This window comes from Ursus americanus, chromosome 23 (assembly GCF_024610735.1).
Source record: "Ursus americanus isolate L20-20 chromosome 23, mUrsAme1.1.p, whole genome shotgun sequence".
NCBI lineage: Eukaryota > Metazoa > Chordata > Mammalia > Carnivora > Ursidae > Ursus > Ursus americanus.
The window spans coordinates 31533598-31552888 of record NC_142149.1 but is presented as its reverse complement, the minus strand read 5'-3'; the positions used below and the strand labels follow the sequence as shown (position 1 = coordinate 31552888).

Below are 19291 nucleotides of genomic sequence, written 5' to 3'. Positions count from 1 at the left end.
AGACAGCCAGTGAGAGAGGGAACACAAGCAGGGGGAGTGGGAGAGGAAGAAACAGGCTCCCGGCGGAGGAGCCTGATACAGGGCTCGATCCCAGAACGCCAGGATCACGCCCTGAGCAGAAGGCAGATGCTGAACGACTGAGCCACCCAGGCGCCCCTGAGTTGTAGATTCTTAATCACATTGCTGGTGCCAGGGTTTTGCAGGCCTCTACTGTAGGGTTTGGGAGATAGAGACATCCTCACATTAAAGAGATGTCTCTGGTTAGGCTGTGCTTCACCACCCTGACTCCAGGACACTACAGACATGAAGAAATTGTTTCAGAGCAGCCAGTATCAAGGGGCAATGGGAAAAGGAACACCAGATTTAGAACCAGACCCATACCTGGGTATGAATCTCAGCTTTGCCCTTTTGTTTCCTCATCTATTAATTGGAACATGATACCACCTTGAAGGGTAGAGGTAAGGGTGGAAAAAGGGGATGTCTATAAAGCTCCTATTGGCACAGCCTCACAAATGGTATTATAATCCTCCTCCCAAAGGGTGCTTTTGTAGAAAGGGAGCCTTGTGTCAGCCATTGAATCCCCCTGCCCCACTCTGTGGAAGGGAGGAGTGTTATGGACACTGATACTAACACCTCCCCCTCCAGCCGCTGCTTTGATGGAAGCACTCCTGTTCATGCAGCAGCGTTTTCAGGCAATCAGTGGATCCTCAGCAAACTGCTGGATGCAGGGGGTGATCTTCGACTCCATGACGAGAAGGGTCGAAACCCTCAGACCTGGGCCCTGACGGCAGGGAAGGAGCGCAGCACCACGGTAAGACTGGGCCCACTCTGTAGCTGCAGCCAAGGCCGACCGAGCTGGGAGTCAGAGGCCCAGGGGGCAGGGAGGGGCTGAGCCTGGGGACAGCACAGGCCTTGCAGTGGCCTTGCCATTGGCGCTAAATATAGAGACCTGGGTTGAAGCAAGTTAACCAGCTATAAAACCTCAGACAACTCTAGTGAACCTTTTTGGTCATCCATTCAGTGAGGAGAGAGAACAGTTGTAATTTTGACCCTTAACTAGCGCTTACTACACATCAGATGTTCTGAATTAAATAGTAAGTCATTTAATCTTCACAGTAACTCTGTCAGTAGGTACTGTTATTGTCCCCATTTCACAGATGGGGAAACTGAGGCCTGTTGACATTTTGTAACTTGCTGAGGCCACACACTGGCAGGTGTGATGTGTTCAGATGAGGTCTAAATAACATAACAAATATAAAGCATAGAGTGCAGACCCGATACTGAGCACATGGAGGGAAAAGGGCAGAGTCCTCCGTTCCCTCCCTCTGGTTCTCCAACTCATTAGCTGTTGGCCTTGGTAAAGTAATTTTGCTCCTTCTGCCTCAGTTTCCTCATCTGTTGAAGGAGGGAGTTGGATGAAATTTTTTTTCCTTTTTTAAAAAATTTATTTAAATTCAATTAATGAACATATGGATTGTAGATTGGATTCTACATGTGTTATTAGTTTCAGAGGGCGAGTTCAGTGATTCATCAGTCTTATATAACACCTAGTGCTCATTACATCACGTGCCCTCTTACCCAGTTACCCCAATCCCTCAGTTCCTCCCCTCCAGCAACCCTCAGTTTGTTTCCTATGATTAAGAGTTTCTTATGGTTTATCTCCCTTTCTGATTTCGTCGTTTTATTTTCCCCTGTCTTTTGTTTCTTAAATTCCACATATGAGTGAGATCGTATGATAGTTGTCTTTCTCTGGTTGACTTACTTCGCTTAGCATAATACCCTCTAGTTCCATTCATGTTGGTGCAAATGGCAAGATTTCATTTTTTTTTTTTTTAAGATTTTATTTATTTATTTTGACAGAGAGAGACAGCCAGCGAGAGAGGGAACACAAGCAGGGGGAGTGGGAGAGGAAGAAGCAGGCTCCCAGCAGAGGAGCCCGATGTGGGACTCGATCCTGGAATGCCAGGATCACGCCCTGAGCCGAAGGCAGCCGCCTAACGACTGCGCTACCCAGGCGCCCCAAGATTTCATTTTTTTTGATGGCTGAGTAGTATTCCATTGTATATATATACCACATCTTTATCCAGTCATTGGTCAATGGACATCTGGGCTCTTTCCATAGTTTGGCTGTTGTGGACATTGCTCCTATAAACATTGGGGTGCTTGTGCCCCTTAGGATCACAATATTTGTATCTTTGGGGTAAATCCCTAGTAGTACAATTGCCAGGTGGTAGGGTAGCTCTATTTTCAACTTTTTGAGGAACCAGGGAGTTGGAGGAAATTATTGCCAAATCACCTCCCTGGAAACGTTCCATACCTGTAAAAAACCACCTGGGTACTATTCTTTCCAGAGATTTCCCTGTCAGGGGCTCCTGGCTCCTCAGATCATTCAGGTCAGACTGCCCAGGTCCACGGAAGGCCAGGGTGGCTCTTAGTTCTCTGCAGCTTTGAACGTCTTCATGGTGTGTTGCAGATGGTGGAGTTCATGCAGCGCTGTGCCTCGCACATGCAGGCCATCATCCAGGGTTTCTCCTATGACCTCCTGAAGAAGATCGACTCCCCTCAGCGGCTCATCTGCAGCCCACCCCGGTTTGGCGGTCTCATACAGGGGTGAGTGCTGTCTTGAGCGGAGTGGGCTATCTGGCATCACCCCAGCCTTCCTTGTAGGAGCCCTGCAGTGTGGGCCACCAAGATTCCTTCCACGTTGGTCCCATCCAGCATCTGGCCCACTCTCAGCGGCGAACTCTGACAGAGAGAATGTGGCCGCTGCAGAAGTGGCCAGAAGAGCACCTTCGGCCACCCTGCCCCCACGCAGGAAGTGGGGGGGCGGGAAATGAGTTCTAGGCTCTAGTGTGAACCACCCTGTGGTTAGTGCTTAGCAAAGAAAGAACTTTGCAGGTCTGAGCAGCCCAGCAGAAAACTCCTCAGCAGAGTAGCCAGCTGGCTTCCGTGTCATCTCCCAAACCATGGAAAGAATGCTCCTTTATTCTTAAGATTGCAAAAGAACACGAAGACTTAGCTTACCTTCCTCGGTCTGTTTCCAGCTGGTGTGAGACAGCTGCTGCTCGCTGGGTGGGCAGCCTCCCTGCCCCCATCACAGCTGCAGGAGGCAGGCGCAGGCTTCTTTCCATGCTTAACTACCTAGCTCTTTTAAAGTCTTAGGGCTTTATGGACTTGGGGTTTTTATGATCGGAATCCTTTCCCTTTTGATTTTGTCTGATGGCATCACTTTCTGTAATCAGGGTTGCTATACTTGTCACACCCTCACGGGCTCCCCATTCCTGTCCTTCCCTGAGCAAGTCCTGGTTTTCTTCCGATGAGCTGTGTATCACTGGCTTTTCAGGAAAGATGAGTTAATTCCCTCGAGGACTAGTTACTCCTAACTGCTCCTCCTGCTGCCACTCTTGTGGGTCAGCATCTAGAACAGCCTTTTAAAAATGGAAATCGAGCTGTGCCACTCTGCTAAAAACCCTTTTGGGCATTCTCCATAGCTATCAGGATGAACTCCCAAATCCCTTATCTGACCTTGGAGGCCCTACTGGGTTCAACTCCTGCCCCTCCTTGCTTGCCCCTGCCACTCCCCCTTGTGTGGAGCTCCCTCGTTCAGGGTTTGGAGAGACTTGTCCCAGTTTGCAGTGATTTTATTTACATATGTTCTTCCCTGTTTCTAATAAGACTGAACACTGCCAACTGAGAAAAGGAGGTAAAACTGAACAAGAGACAAAGGCCTTTTATTTAGGGGTCTCAGAATTGCAGTTCACGGAGCACAGATTCTGGTAGCAACCAAAAAGTGAGGAAAATGAGCCTTTTTTATGAGAAAGAAGGAGAGGGTAATTATATAACTTAGATAAAGAAGAGAAGAGGGAAAAAAACCTGTTCACCAGTGCTAACTGCTTGAACTGTTTTTGATTATTCTCTATTTTATTGGTGCTATCAAATGAAACTGTTCTTGGTAGGCATTCGTTAACTATTCTATCTTAAAGTTCATACCAACAGTTTTATGGAGTAAATGCCATTTGTTCTGTTGAATTTTATGGGCAACTGCTTGTAAAACCATTGCTGCTTCTGGCCCAGTTCAGGAGTTCACTAGTTAGGAAGGAAGACGGAACTTCAAAATGGAGTCTTTCATGTCCAGAAATTTTATACAATTCCACAACACCAAGAGGCCAAGCCCTGTGTTTGTCTCACTCACTACCAGCCGTTCACGGCCTGTTGGACGGTGGGCCAGCCTCAAGGAAAATCAAAGTGAAGTGTTGAGAAACTTAAAAAACTTAAGTTACTAATCTTGATGTAGCATCTACTTTATAGTTAGATGAAACGTTATTCTTTTTATGGGGTTGGACCGCAGAGTGCCTAACGGAAAGTAGAGTGGAAGTACACACATCCCGCTTTTTTAACGTAAAGAGAGCACATGAGTCCATGAGATGAGAACTGGCCTCTCAGATCTGAGTGGGGCCATGTCAGATAAGACTCCTCACAGATAGGCGTTTACACAGAGCCTCGTTGGGGAAAAGCAAAGCAAAGCACTCAGTTGAGAAGAACACATGGTTCTATGGTGGTAGATAACAGGAGTCTGTTTTCTCCCCTCCACCCAGTTGAGTTCGCTTACATAGACGTGGCCTGAGGAATTTAGGTAAAAGAGGAAGAGATGTGGTTGGTCTGAGTGCAGTTGTTGCCCAGGTCCCTCCTGGGGAACAGCGGGCTCCTCTGCTTAAACAGCGCTAATACCCACCCCCCCCAGGAGCCACTCACACAGGCAGGTGGCCCCAGGTGGGAAGGGGGAGCCACGTCAGCGGGGAGGCCTGCCCTTGCTGCCACCTCAGAATCTGTTCCCCTGCGCATGAAAACAGTTGCTATCCCCCGGATCCTCACTTAAACCTCACAGCAGCTTAAAGTGCGGAAGGGACAGCCTGGCCCGAGTTGCCAAGGAGATAGAGCCTAAAAGTACTCCCGAAAGCAGAAGTAAAGAATTTACTTCTGTTCATGAAAAGTGGGCACATGGAGCCTCACAGAGCTCACATGGGGTGAGGATGGGTACACTCTGTCACCCACAGCTCCTTTGCCATTTGCTGAGGAAGGGAACATGGCTCCAGCAGTAGCAGAATATTTTGTCCTTCAGTCTGAGCCTAAACTACTGAATCAGAAAGCATTAACTGAGCACCTGCTGCATGCGTGGCACTGCGTCAGCCTCTGGGAGTGAAAGAAATACAGGCCGCTCCCTTCAAGACGCCTTCAGTTAATGGGAGCCCCAGTGTGCAGGTGGTGGTTTGGGTGTGGTATGTGGGAAGAGCAGTGGCTGGAATGAGCAGCATCAGGGTCTGGTCCCTCCTGCTACTCTGTGAGCCCAGGCCAGCAGGTTCCCCCTCTCTGGGCTTCGTTTGTCCCATCTGTAAACATAAAAGTTGAATAAGATATGTTTTGATTCTTTCCAGCTTTGACCGTCTGGATTCGTTATCTACTGCTGTATAATGAATCGACCCCAACCCCCCCAAACTTAGCAGTTTCAAATGGCAATAAACACTTGTATCTCATACAATTTCTTTGGGTCAGGACTCAGGGTATGGCTTAGCTGTATGGATCTGACTCAGGGTTTCTTACAAAGTTGTAGTCAGGATGTCAGGTGGGGCTTTATCATCTGAAGGTTTGACTGGGACTGGAAGATCCAGTTCCAAGATGGCATTCTCACATGGCTGGCAAATTGGGAGAGAGTGTTGGGCCTCTCCATAGGGCTGCTTGAGTGTCCTCACAGCATGGAAGCTGGCCACTGTAATCAGAGCATCATCAGAACAGAAGCCCTGATGGATCTAGTCTTGGAATTCAACCACTCCGTCATTTCTTCAGTGTCCAGTGGGCTAACAGGTCTGCCCTATCTGACCTGTAAGGGGTTTCACAAAGGCAGAATTGCCAGGAGGTAGAAATCACAGGGCCCTCTCACAGGCTGGCTATTATATCACCTGTAGTTCCATCATAAAAAGTCAAGTAGTCAAGACAAAATGAACTATATATTTTCATAGCTTGGTTCGGCATTGTTCCTCTGGATATGGGTGGTTAATTCTTAACTTTTCTTCCATTTAAAACTATTTCTAGAAACCCTAATGGCTCTCCTAATCGACTGCTTAAAGCTGGAGTCATTTCTGCGCAAAATATCTACAGCTTTGGCTTTGGGAAGGTAAGAGGTTGCCATGGACACCCAGCATTTTCGGGGCCAACTGGAGAGCCACCTGGCTCTGGGCCCTTACCCCAACTTTGTGCAGCTCTTCCTTCCTTATCCTCTCCAGAGAAGTAGTTCTCTTCTTTTACCACTGCTGCAGGACAGAGACCCCTCAGTGCTCTTGTCCTTACTGAAAAATGGAGAAAGCCCCAGAAAGTTCCCTTGACTGACCTTGGGCTACATTTGGGGAATTTAGAAAATGATCCTTTAATTCATTCCCAGTGAGGGCCCAGACTTGTCTCCTTGAAGACAAGTAGAGAGCTACACTGACGCCCGGGTCTTATTTGTGCAGGTTTTTTTTTTTTTTAAGTTTATTTATGTATTTATTTAAGTAATTCTGCACCCAGTGTGGGGCTTGAACTCAGGAGCCTGAGATCAGGAGATCAAGAGTCCAAGAGCTGAAGAGTCTCAGGTTCTTCTGACTGAGCCAGCCAGGCACCCTCCCACCCTCGGGTCTTATTTGTGATTGACTTGCCCTCCATAAGTTTTTGTTGGAATGCCTTTAAGGAATTGACATTTTGGGTTTTTTTTTGTTTTTCAAGATTTTATTTATTTGACAGAGAGAGACAGCCAGCGAGAGAGGGAACACAGGCAGGGGGAGTGGGAGAGGAAGAAGCAGGCTCCTAGTGGAGGAGCCTGATGTGGGGCTCGATCCCAGAATGCCAGGATCACGCCCTGAGCCGAAGGCAGACGCTTAACGACTGCGCCACCCAGGCGCCCCTAAGGAATTGACATTTTGAACTGAGAAATGTTTTGAGGGAAAATAGTATCTTTTGGGTTCTTGGTTCTGCCCATCAAAAAGAGACATTTGGGCATGTAGCTGGGTGTCTGGGTGCTGCTTGCTGACAGTTTAGTCTCTAGCCCTGCGTCTGTTGGTTGTGCCAAGGCAGCCTTGCTGGGGAGGGGGGAGAAGGAGCGTTGTCTTTGGTCGCATGCGGGCCAGGGTTTTGTGGGGGCCACAAGAGGCCCCTGAGCCTCAGCCTGGTACTTCAGACAGGCGTCTGAGCTCTTTTCATGAGCCTTGGTTTCCTCACTAGTCAAAGAGAAAGACTGTTAAAACCTTGCAGGGTTTCTAGGCAGATTAAAGATAGTACGAATTAAAGAATAGTGTCCAGAGCATAAGGGAGTTCAGCAAGTTGGTCAGTAGCAGCTATTGTTATTTTTAGCTGGCTGACCAGATTCTTGGGGCATTTTTCTTTTCCTCCCCTTGATTTGAAGCTGTGCTCTGCTTTCAGTTTTATCTCACAGGGGGAGCACAGCTGGCCTACCTAGGATCTCTCCCAGTAATCGGAGAAAAGGAAGTGATTCAAGCTGATGATGAGCCTACCTTCTCTTTTTTCAGTGGCCCATACATGGTCATGACCAAGTAAGCAGAAGCTGGCCTGTGGGAGGTCTGATGTAGTCCCGCAGGAAGGGTGAGCTTCATGTGACTCCCTTGTGTGTGGAGGCTTTCTCCTCCAACGCAAGGAAACGTGAAGAACAGATGTCTAAATTAGGGTTTCTCAGCCCAGACACCATTAATGTTTTTGGCTGGTATCCTTTGTCATTGGGGGCTAGCCTGTGCATTGTAGGAGGTTTAAGAGCATCTCTGGTTTCTACTCCTAGATGCCAGTAGCAGTCTCCACTGACCCCCTTTCCCCACAGTTGTGACTGTGACAACCAGAGTATTACAGACATTGCCAGATTCCACCCCCTCCACCTCCACCCCATTGAGAACGCCTCCTCTAAAAGATTACTCATGATGCTGTTCTAACCTCTCTGTTTTCTAGAGAGTTTGAGGCAGCTTAGTAGTGATGTCTGGCCTCTGATGTAGGCCAGAGGCTATTGATTGAGGTCCATGGAAGCCAGAACCGGCATCAGCTGCAGCTCTCAGCAGCCAACTGCAGCAGGGGCAACAGTAAGGGGATCTGGCTATGACAAAGGTCCCTGGGGTGTTCTCAGTCCTCAGAGACCTGGCCCCTGCAGGTCCTGAGAGTTGTCCTGGCCAAGGTCTCTTGCCCTCCTTGAACCTGGATGCTTCTTCCCTGCCTCAAAGAAACACTCTTCCAAAAAGGCCTCTGCCAGCCTCCTGAGGCCCTGTGCCTCCTGCAGATACAGCCCTTGTTTCCTGCCTGTGCCACAGATTTGTAGCCAGATCCTCCCTCCTCTCTGTCCTACTGCTGTGGTCTTTGTCCAAGTCATCAGTAACCCTCACCCAGACTGGCCTCCTAGCCAGCCCCCCATTCTCTGACACCCCTTCCTACCATTCCCCACACTGCTGGTGCTGTTGTCTTTCTAAAATGCAGACCTGATTGAGTCACTCTCTCCCTTGAATCCTTCAGTGACTTCTTACCACCTATACTAAGTTCCCCACGGGAACTTTAGGATATGGGGGTAAGGATAGGAGGAGAGAGGGAGGGAAGGGAGGACTCAAGGGTGCAGGGTGGGGGGTGCTTTATAGATTCTATGTAACACTGCTTCTCTGGTCTTTGGCTGGGAGAGCTGCTCATTCCCTGCTGCTCACACTTTCTCCTGTCCTTGTAGCTTGGTGTGGAATGGGAGCAGGGTCACGGTGAAGGAGCTGAATCTCCCCACCCACCCTCACTGCAGCAAACTTAGGCTGGCTGACCTGTTAATTGCGGAGCAGGAACACAGCAGGTGAGAAGGAAGTCCAGGGGCCTGGTGCATTACAGTCCAGGTCTCTTTACAGACCCAGGTTCGGGGCTATACAATACTGTCCCTGGGGTGTGGAGACCAGCCCCCTCAGCCGCAGTATTTCTTGCCTGTTGGAATGGGTTCATTTGACGGCCAAGGGCTACCAAGAGAGAGAAGGGGGAATTAATGGATAGCCTGAGAGGTGGGGATGGTGGTGGTGAGGGGCTTAATTCTGTTAGCTGATTGACTTCCCATAACCTATGTCTCTGATGGTCCAGCCTCTGTCCGGCAACCCCCCAAGGCCCTTCTCCTTTATGGCCTTGTACCCATCAGGACATCTTCGTAGACCTGCTTCATAGACCATGGCTGTGCATGGGATCCACACAACTGAGGAACTGAGTCTCTGCCATTGAGAACGTGCCCTTGGGTGTACCTTAGTACCCTAGGTTTCCTTTGGCTCCAGGGTTAGCCCTTCAGCTCTTGCTGAGGCAGGATCTTGGTTCATGGTTTCACTCCAGGAATGCTGAGTGAATGGACCCAGTTCCTTGAGTATGCCACTCAGACCCTGCAAGGGGAAGTCAGCGTAAAGGACCCAAGGAAGCTGGACGGGCACATGTACACAATGTGGACTTTGACATGAGACTGAGGGATGTGTGACCTTGGGCAAGTTCCTCACATCTCCCTGACCTTGGTTTCTTTATCTCAAAAATGAGTATAATGATATATTTCTTACAGGTGGTTGCTAGGATGTGGATGACGTGTGTAAAGTGCCGTGATCAGTAGCCCATGGTGACATTGTCGTTGTTACTGGTGACTCTGAGCCCTCAGGGTCCGATCAGTGAGAGACCATAGATTCCCCCACCCCCATACCCCCACCCATCCTGTTTTCTTAGAAAGACATAATGTACAAATGGTGTTTGTGTAGAATGTGTTCAAAGAGCCTAGAAGGAAGGAAAGTACCCATTTTTTCCTCATGTCTTCCTTCTCTCTCTGCATCTGAAGCTGCTTTTGTTTTGTAGCAAGCTCCGGCACCCCCACCTGCTGCAGCTGATGGCCGTGTGCCTGTCCCAGGACCTAGAGAAGACCCGCCTTGTGTATGAGCGCATCACTGTCGGCACACTGTTCGGTGTCCTCCATGAACGGGTAAATGGCTGTTTCTGAGGATTTTCTCTTGCTGCCCTCCCCACTTCTCCCTACTGCCCTCTTACCCCTACCCCAGCAGTGAAGTTTCCATTTATGTATGCGGGGAAGATAAACCTCGTTATTCTTTACTTTCTAGGGCTGCATATGCACCATTTAAGGCTGATAAGCACCTGTTTGGAATTAGTGTGATTTTATTGTTGTCTGTCCTGTTTTTTCATCAGAACTCTAAGAGCTCAACAGACCCAGAAAACAAACAGATGCATTTCTAGCTAACTGTAATCAAGCAGCCCCTGGCTTGCTTGCTTGTTTTATTTATTTATTTTTTACAGATTTTATCTATTTACTTGACAAAGAGAGAGAGTACATGTGCACAAGCATGGGGAGTGGCAGGCAGAAGGAGCGGGAGAAGCAGGCTCCGCTGCATTGACCTGAGCCAAAGGCAGTTGCTTAACCAACTGAGTCACCCAGATGCACCAACCCCTGGCTTTAATTCCCTGTATTTTCACTTGGGCCTTTCAGGACCTTTGCTGTACAGAGAGGTTTGTTTATATACAGACCTGTACCACTCCCTCTCGCTTTTCAAATTTCCTTGTGGGAACATCTTCCAGGGCCCACAGACTCCCTAGGAAGTGTGCTTTGGGTTGAGATGTGGCTTCAGAGAGGTCCTGGAGCATTTGCTTTTCTTCCTCCATGACTTTGTTCTCAAGACCCTGGGCAGGAATGAGAAGAGACCCTCCAGGACGGGCCCTTCCCCAAAATGGCTAGCTTTTCCTCCTGCCTGAGGACTTCCTGCAGTGTCATTTCTCCTTCCCTCCCCTCCCCTCTCCTCTCTTGTCATTTGGTGAAGGCATTACCTTAAAATGCCATTTCTCTGGGGAACAGGATAGAGAGCCCAGAAATAAAACCACGCTTACGTGGTCAGTTAATGTGCAATACAGGAAGCAGGAACATACAGTAGGGAAAAGAGAGTCTCTTTATCAGATGTTGGGAACATTGGACAGCCACATGCAGAGAATGAAGTTGGACCACTTTGTTAACAGCATACACAAAAATAAACTCAGAATGGTTTACAGACCTAAATGTGAGCCTTGAAACCATCAAACTCCTAAAAGAAATCACAGGCAGTAATCTCTTGGATATGGGCTTTAGCAACATATTTAAGGATATGTCTCCACAGGCAAGGGAAACAAAAGCAAAAATAAACTATTGGAACTACACCAAAATAAAAAGCTTTTGTGCAGCCAGGGAAACCATCAACAAAACAAAAAGGCAACCGACTAAATGGAAGAAGATATTTACAAATGAAATATCTGATAAGGAGTTAATATTCAAAATACATAAAAGACTTATACAGCTGGCTACAAAAAAAGCCAAATAATCCCATCAAAATGGACAGAGGACCTGAATAGACATTTTTCCAAAGAAGACATACAGATGGCAAACAGACACATGAGAAGATGTTCAACATCACTCATCATTAGGGACATGCAAATCAAAACTATAGTGAGATCTCACCTCATACCGGTCAGAATGGCTAGAATCAGAATGACAAAAATTGGCGAGGATGTGGAGAAAAAGGAACCCTTGTACACTGTTGGTGGGCATGTAAATTGCTGCAACCACTGGAAAATGCTAGGAGATTTCTCAAAAAATTAAAAATAGAACAACTATATGATTTAGCAATTCCACTACTAGGTTTTTATGCAAAGAAAATGAAAATACCGGGACACCTGTGTGGCTCAGTCAGTCAAGCGTCTGCCTTTACCTCAGGTCATGGTCTCAGGGTCCTGGGATAGAGCCCAATGTCAGGCTCCCTGCTCAGCAGGGAATCTGCTTCTCCCTCTGCCCCTCTGCCTGCTCGTGCTCTCTCTCTCTCTCAAATACATAAATAAAATCTTAAGAAAAAAAAAGAGAAAATGAAAATACCAGTTCAAAAAGACATATGCACCCCTATATTTATTGCAGCATTATTTATAATAGCCAAGAAGCCAAGATATGGAAGCAACCTAAGTATCCATGAATAGATGAATGGGTAAAGAAGATGTGAGAGATATATATGTGTGTGTGTGTGTGTGTGTGTGTATATATGTTTATATAATATATATGACATGTATATATGTGTGTATAATATATATGATATATGTATGTACATATGTATAACATGAGATTATTATAATGTGAGATATATATCTCACATATGGAATATTATTCAGCCATAAAAGAAAAGAATGAGGTCTTGCCATTTTCAACAATGTGGATGGACCTAGAGAGGATATTATGCTAAGTGAAGTAAGTCAGACAGGGGTGCCTGGGTGGCTCAGTTGGTTAAGCGTCTGCCTCCGGCTTAGGTCATGACCCCTGGGTCCTGGGATCGAGCCCCACGTTGGGCTCCCTGCTCAGCGGGGAGCCTGCTTCTCCCTCTCCCTCTGCCTGCCTCTCTGCCTACTTGTGTTCTCCCTCTCTCTCTCTCTCTGTTAAATAAATAAAATCTTAAAAAAAGAAATAAGTCAGACAGAGAAAGACAAATATATCATTTCACTTGTATGTGGAAACTAAAAAAACAACCAACCAACCAACCAAAACCAGACTTACAATATAGACACCAAACTCGTGGTTGCCGGAGGGGCTTAAGGTGGGAAATGGGCAAAATGAAGGGAATTAAGAGGTACAAGCTTAACAGTTATAAAATAAATCATGGGGATGAAAAGTATAGCGTAGGGAATGTAGTCAGTAATAGTGTATGGTGACAGGTGGTGACTACACTTACTGTGGTGAGCATTATATAACATCTAGAATTGTTGAATTACTGTGTTGTACACATGAAACTAATGCAACATTGTATGTCAACCATACTTCAATAATAAGTTCTTTTTCAAAAGAACACCATTTCTCTGGGGAGAGACCAATGTGACTTTAATCAGCCAGATACATTGATGTGAGTGAATTTCTTTCCTCTTAGGATCAGTCATCTCACTGGGGCCGGGGCTGGACTGGTCCTTTAAGCTTCCAGGCTCTCCCAAGCAGCACAGGCTTGAATGGGGCGGGGTGCAGGGTGCAGGGCAGGTTCATTGGTGGCGGTATGGTGGTGGTGAGCCCACCCTGGAAACACATACCAGGTTTTGAGAACATTCTGCCCGTTTTTTGTGGTGTGAAGTGGCTCAGTTCAGGGAGAGGAGTCCAGCTTTGGAGCCGGAGGGCCCTGGGTCAGTGGGACTCGAGGCCAGTCAGCTCCCTGAGCTTTAGGTTCCCCGTTTGTAAAATGGGGACTCTAGGTAGCTCTGAGGATCAGCTGAAAAGGCTTTGGAAACTGCAAAGCATTCTGCAGCATCCAGGGCCCAGTCCCTGTCCTGGCAGTTTTATCCCCTGATTCCAGCGCTCCCAGTTCCCCGTGCTGCACATGGAGGTGATCGTGCACCTGCTGCTCCAGATTTCCGACGCCCTGAGATACTTGCATTCCCGGGGGTTTATCCACCGCTCCCTCAGCTCCTACGCCGTCCACATCGTCTCCACAGGGGAAGCAAGGCTAACCAACCTGGAATATATGATGGAAAGGTGGGTGTTGTAGAGAAAGAATCTTGTCTGGGCAGGCCTCATTGGTGGGCTGAATTGTTCATCGTTGGGGAAAGAGGTTTCCCAAATGTCTTGCCCTGTCTGCCAAGGTTAGAGGGACTTTGGGGAAGTTACTTCTGCTCAGGACATTCTCATTTTAATAAACGTTTAACAAGCAAGGGCCCCTATTAGCCAATATGTGTAAATGCTCTATCTACTTCAAAATTTTCAGTGGTTTAACACAAGTAAGGTGTGTTTCTCACTCACATTGCAGTGTCGTGTGTGTTTTGGAGGGGGGCACCCACTGTGTTCCAGGTTCCTCCCATCTATAGTTCTGGTGTCCCCAAGCCTCAGTCCCCCACTGTGTTCTCTGTGCTGCTGCTCAGTGAAGAGAGAGCCTGGAGGGGCACATGGTATTTAGGGGCCAGCCTGAAGTGGCTGTATCATTGCTTCCCGCTTTGTAGTCCCCTCCTCACTGCAGGGAGGCTGGGAAATGTGTCATAGCTGTGCATCCTGGAAGGAGAGAGAAGGTGATGGCTGCTGATGAGCCTCACAATCGGTCACTCCTCCTACTCCTGGGCCAGGTAGTTGGTTGGGTAGGCACTAAGGGCATTTCCTCCCCTTGAGGGGCTCAGCGCAGTGAGGGGACAGAGACAAAAACAACGCCCTCATTCGAGGGTTGGTGGGTGGGCTTCATTTCCTGTTTGGCAGGAGTCAAAGTCCTCCTGAGAGTTGGGGGTACCTCCCATCTCCTGTCCCTGGGCTCTGGAAGGCAGAGGATCTCTCCTGTGCTTCCTTGTTGCCTTCCACAGCTCTGGGCCTTTAGCCCGTTGTTGGTTCTGCTCCGCTGTGAAGCTTCAGCCATTGGGCAGACCTCTTGCTCAGCCCTGCACCCACCTACTCCCCAGTCACTGAGGCTTTGTTTCAGAGTCTCTCACTGGTCATTGCTCCTCGTCTACTCTGTCATGTATTTTTCTCACCATGTGAAAAGCTCTGTGAGGGCAGGGATTTCTGTTTTATCCACTGCTGTATCTCAAATGCCTAAAACAGGCCTTCACATAGTAAGTGCTCAACATATGTTTTTTGAATGAATGAAACAGAAAGACTCACTTCCCAGACTGCGTATGCCCCTAGTCCTTCTGCCTGCGGAGGAGAGTCAGGGGGCTTGGTTGTATTTGGCCCCCATGGGCCTTGGTGAAGAGTTTGAATTTTTTACCCTAAGAACACCGGGGTGACATGAAGGGCTTTTTTTTTCCTTTTTTTTTTTTTGAGCAAGATGGTGTTATGGATGATTGACAGGCTAAGAAGGTTCCTGTGGCTCCTGCATGTAAAGAAGGGGCTGAGAGGGGACAAGAGAGGGGCAGGGGAGCAGTTAGGATGTGACTGCAGCAGTTCTCCATGTGAGTACTATCTCCAGTCAAGCTGCTCAGCCTGAAATCTGGTCCATGCTTAGTTCCAGTTTCAACCTCGTTGCCTACAAGATTAAGTCCAGGCACTTTGCAGGGTATGGAAGCCATCCAAGGTGGGGCTCTGCCCACAGTGCCAGCCTTGTTGCTTCCCACTCCCTGCTGGGCATCTGAAGCCGCTTTCAGTCTTGGCCATTTCTGGGTGCTGCTCCCTGCGTCTGGAATAGTTGGCACTCGCCTGTTTATCCTTTCAAACTCACCTCAGGCACAAGCACCCACCACACCCATGAAGCCTATACTGAAGCCTTGGACCCCACAGCACTTTGCGTATTCCAGCCCTCCGCAGCCAAGTGTGTCTGCCCCACCAGAGGGTAACCTCTGGGAGGCCAGGGACTCTGCATGTTCCTTGTCCACTCAGGGCCTGCCACATAGTAAGTGCTCAGTTGAATGTTGGTTAAGTGGACAGAAGAGTCTAGATGATGGGAGAACTTTAAATGGTTCAGAATGGGATTGAGCACTTTGGCTATGTGTGCAGGAACAGTAGAAGCTAAGGGGTTTGGACATTTTTGCCTTTGATAACAGCAGAGGCTTTTCAGGAAGGCTGTGGTGGAGTCCAAGCTATTTTGCTGGTGATGGAGCGCCATCTCTTGTTAACATGGAGGCATGACTGTTTCCTCTGCCTGAGCTCTCCAATAGAAATGTGAATCCTAGAGTGAAATAGAACTTTGGAGATGGCTCAGCCCAAACTTGTCTTTTACAGATGAGGAAACTGAGGCCCAGGGAGGGGAAGAGATGGTCTCAAGTTACCCAGCTGTGGCTAGAACAAAGTGGTAGAGGATGTTTCCTGGCTATAGGGGCAGAATGGATTGGAAGTTAAGGGTTGGAAGTCCAGCTAGGAGGCTGTACTGCAGGGCCTGGTGGTGACTAAGGAATCAGAATAGAAGCGAAAAATGGGAGATGCACTGAGGAGCTGGGGTCCACAGATTGGTCAGGTAAGGCGCTGGGAGGTAACTGAGTAGTTAGGTTGCGTTTTCTTTTGGATTTATTGACCTCAGAATGGAACTTCAGGTAGAGACGTCAATCAGCAAGCAGTTACAGCTACAACAGCATACCCTTCTTTGCAACTGATAACATGAGCTGAGATCCAAGAATCCAGAATAACTTTCAATTCCACATTTATTTTTGGTAACACTCTATCTGGGCTGGTTGGTTTGTTGAATGTCATTGTCAAGGGTATCACTCCATCTCGTGGTATAAAAATGATACAGCAGTTTTTTTACTCTTCAACTCCTTCTTAATGGAATTTTTAAAACTGGAATTGACCTTGCAAGTGGTATCACATAGCCATAGCCAAATGTAATTTTAATGATGTCAGAGCTGAAGCCTAGAAAAATAACTGTCCCAGAATGACAACCAGAAAAGAAGCCCCCCCCCCCGCCCCCGCTGCAACTAGCTTTAACAGAGAAGTAAGGGGAATTGTAAGAGAAGAAGGTGAGTGGAAGTAGAAAGAATATAAATGCTGGTTGTAAGTAACTTGTCCCTTACCAGAGCCTTAGATAAGCCTGAAAGGCCTGGGAAGGTAGGTGAGTGTTTCCCTTGAAGAATCACCCCACAAGGTGAAGAGTCAAGCATGCTAGGTCCTCAGAGTATATCTCTGAGAGTAAAACACTCCATTGCTTTTCCTGTGATACTAATATGATATTGACATGCCTCTAGGCTGTTCATACTATACTGGGCCACACCTAACTATTCAGCAATACAACCAAAAAGTCAATACCAACTTTTCTAACTTGATGGCTTCCTGGACTCACTATCATCTACCAAAAGCTCTGCTGAAAAAAATATTATTTAGGGAATTTTGCTGAAAGTCTGAGACACCCATCCCATCCTCAAATCTATCTTTTGCCAGACCAGCAAAGAACTTCTGATCACTTGCTTTTTAAAAAAAATTTAATTATTGGGGCACCAGGGTGGCTCAATCGGTTAAATGTCTGACTCTTGATTTGTCTCGGGTCATGATCTCAGGGTCATGAGATTGAGCCCCACATCAGGATCCACGCTTAGCAGGAATTCTGCTTAAGATTCTCTCTCTCCCGCTCCCTCGCCACCCCCCCCCCAGCACATGCTCTCTCTCTGAAATGAATCTTCATTTTTTTTTTCATTTTTTAAAAAGACTTTGTTTATTCATTTGAGAGAGAGCACAAGCAAGGAGAGAGGCAGGGGGAGAGGCAGAAGCAGACTCCCCACTGAGCTGGGAGCCTGACATGCAGCTTGATCCCAGGACCTGGAGATCACGACCTGAGCTGAAGGCAGATGCCCAACCATCTGGGCCACCCAGGTGCCCCTGAAATAAATGAATCTTTAAAAAAACGATCTACTAGCTTTCACAGTCTTTACCAAATACCTACCATGACATTCATGTTAATAACTTACTTGTATAGTGCTTTATGGCTCACACACAAGATCTCATTAGATGCTCCTGACAGCTGTAGACAGAATTCGGTGCTGACCTCACCCTGAGGACTCTTGTTGGCCCAAGAGACATTTAGGATGTTCTGACTTAATTCTCAAGGAATCTAGTTGGGAAGTTGAGTTTTTCAAGCCAATCAGTGAAACTTTTGAGTGCTGGACTGAGAAGGCTTTTTCCCAAGAGGGCAGAGTTTAGAAAAGAAACAATCACGAGGAATTGGAAGAGTCCCACAAGACTTTGATAAAGCAGATGGGGCTTGAGGAGTGGTCTTGAAAGAGTCTTATCCCCATTTATTCAAAAGTAGGCGTTGAAGCCTTTGTGTAAGTTTTATACGTGATATAAAAGACAGATAAGGTGCCTCTTCTCATGGAGTTGACTCTAGCAGAGGGGAGAAGAAAATAAACAGTAAATAAATGAACAAACCTTCAGAAAATAAGTGCTCTGAAGCCAGTAAAATAGGACTCTAGGTGGTCAGGGAAGGCCTCTCTGAGGTGATTTTTGAGCTACTAACTTTGTTACAAGAAGCAGCCAGTCACCGTGGGAGCTCTGGGTAGAGCATGCCATACAGAAGAAGCCAGTTTGCAGTGCAAAGACCTGAAGTGGTGACGTACTGGAGAAACTCAGAGCCGGCCCCTGTGACTTGAGTGAATGAGCAAGAGAGAACAGTCAGATGCGGTGAGGGTGGGCAGAGCCCACTCTGGTAGATTGGAACAGCAGGCGGTAAGGGTTAGCTCAGGGTCTAGCTGGGTTTCTAGAAGCTCAAGGAGGTTGCCGGTGTTCAGAGCAGATGTTTCACAAATGGACTGTATGATGGTCACGACGATCCTTTAAGACATGAACCTGACTTTGTGTTTCCTCCTGCAGCCAAGATGGACGTGTACACAGGGACCTGACTCGAGTGCCCCTGCCGACCCAGCTGTACAACTGGGCTGCCCCAGAGGTGATCTTACAGAAGGCAGCCACAGTGAAGTCGGACATTTACAGCTTTTCTATGATCATACAGGAAATTTTAACAGGTAGATCCAAGAACACATTGACTGTGACCAGAGTCTCTGTTCTTAGGTTGGATTTTTTTTCCCCCAAGAGTTACTTAGTTTTATGAAAATGCAGGACATAAAAGAAAAAGATTGCTTCAAGGAAACTTCTTTGTGTTTATGGAAGATATGAGATGATGTCCCAGAAGTCTTTCTCTTTTAACCTGTTCTTTGAGACTTAGCAAAGCCCACCTATCATCCTGTCAATGGTAATACATTTAACCTAAGAGAAGTTTTTATTTATTTTTATTTATTTATTTATTTATTTATTTAAAAGATTGTATTTATTTGACAGAGAGACAGCGTGTAGCACAAGCAGGGGGAGGGGCAGGCAGAGGGAGAGAGGGACAAGCAGGCTCCCCACTGAGTAGAGAGCCTGACACGGGGCTCGATCCCAGGACCCTGGGGTCATGACCTGAGCTGAAGTCAGCTGCTTTTTTTTTTTTTTTTTTAAAGATTTTATTTATTTCTTTGACAGAGAGAGAGAGAGACAGCCAGCAAGAGAGGGAACACAAGCAGGGGGAGTGGGAGAGGGAGAAGCAGGCTCCCAGTGGAGGAGCCCAATGTGGGGCTCGATCCCAGGACTCCGGGATCACGCCCTGAGCCGAAGGCAGATGCTTAACAATTGAGCCACCCAGGTGCCCCATGAGCCACCCAGGTGCCCCAGAAGTCAGCTGCTTAACCAACTGAGCCACCCACGTGCCCCCCAAGCAAAGTTTTTAAACTGAATATTGCTGTCAATGCTTAGGGGTCTCTGAGAGATGTCCCTTAAGGAACTTGTAAATGAGGGACACCTGGGTGGCTCAGTCAGTTCAGCTTAGGTCATGATGGGGGGGGTCATGGG

The 19291-nt window shown here is 47.5% G+C and overlaps 1 protein-coding gene across 7 annotated transcripts in view; it reads left to right on the top strand.

Moving 5' to 3' along the window:
* The window catches only part of TEX14 (testis expressed 14, intercellular bridge forming factor), an 88283-nt gene that overhangs the window by 31135 nt on the left and 37857 nt on the right, over positions 1–19291 (top strand). For all 7 annotated transcript variants that reach the window (XR_015721331.1, XM_087854546.1, XM_087854547.1 and 4 more), the window contains exons 3-10: positions 646–811; positions 2474–2610; positions 6088–6169; positions 7447–7577; positions 8735–8848; positions 9865–9988; positions 13362–13540; positions 18278–18429. Coding sequence is in view for 6 of the 7 variants with exons in the window: in XM_087854546.1 (XP_087710672.1) it covers positions 646–811; positions 2474–2610; positions 6088–6169; positions 7447–7577; positions 8735–8848; positions 9865–9988; positions 13362–13540; positions 18278–18429 (1085 nt within the window). In the remaining variant the exon portion in view is untranslated. The remainder of the gene's footprint in view (positions 1–645; positions 812–2473; positions 2611–6087; positions 6170–7446; positions 7578–8734; positions 8849–9864; positions 9989–13361; positions 13541–18277; positions 18430–19291) is intronic.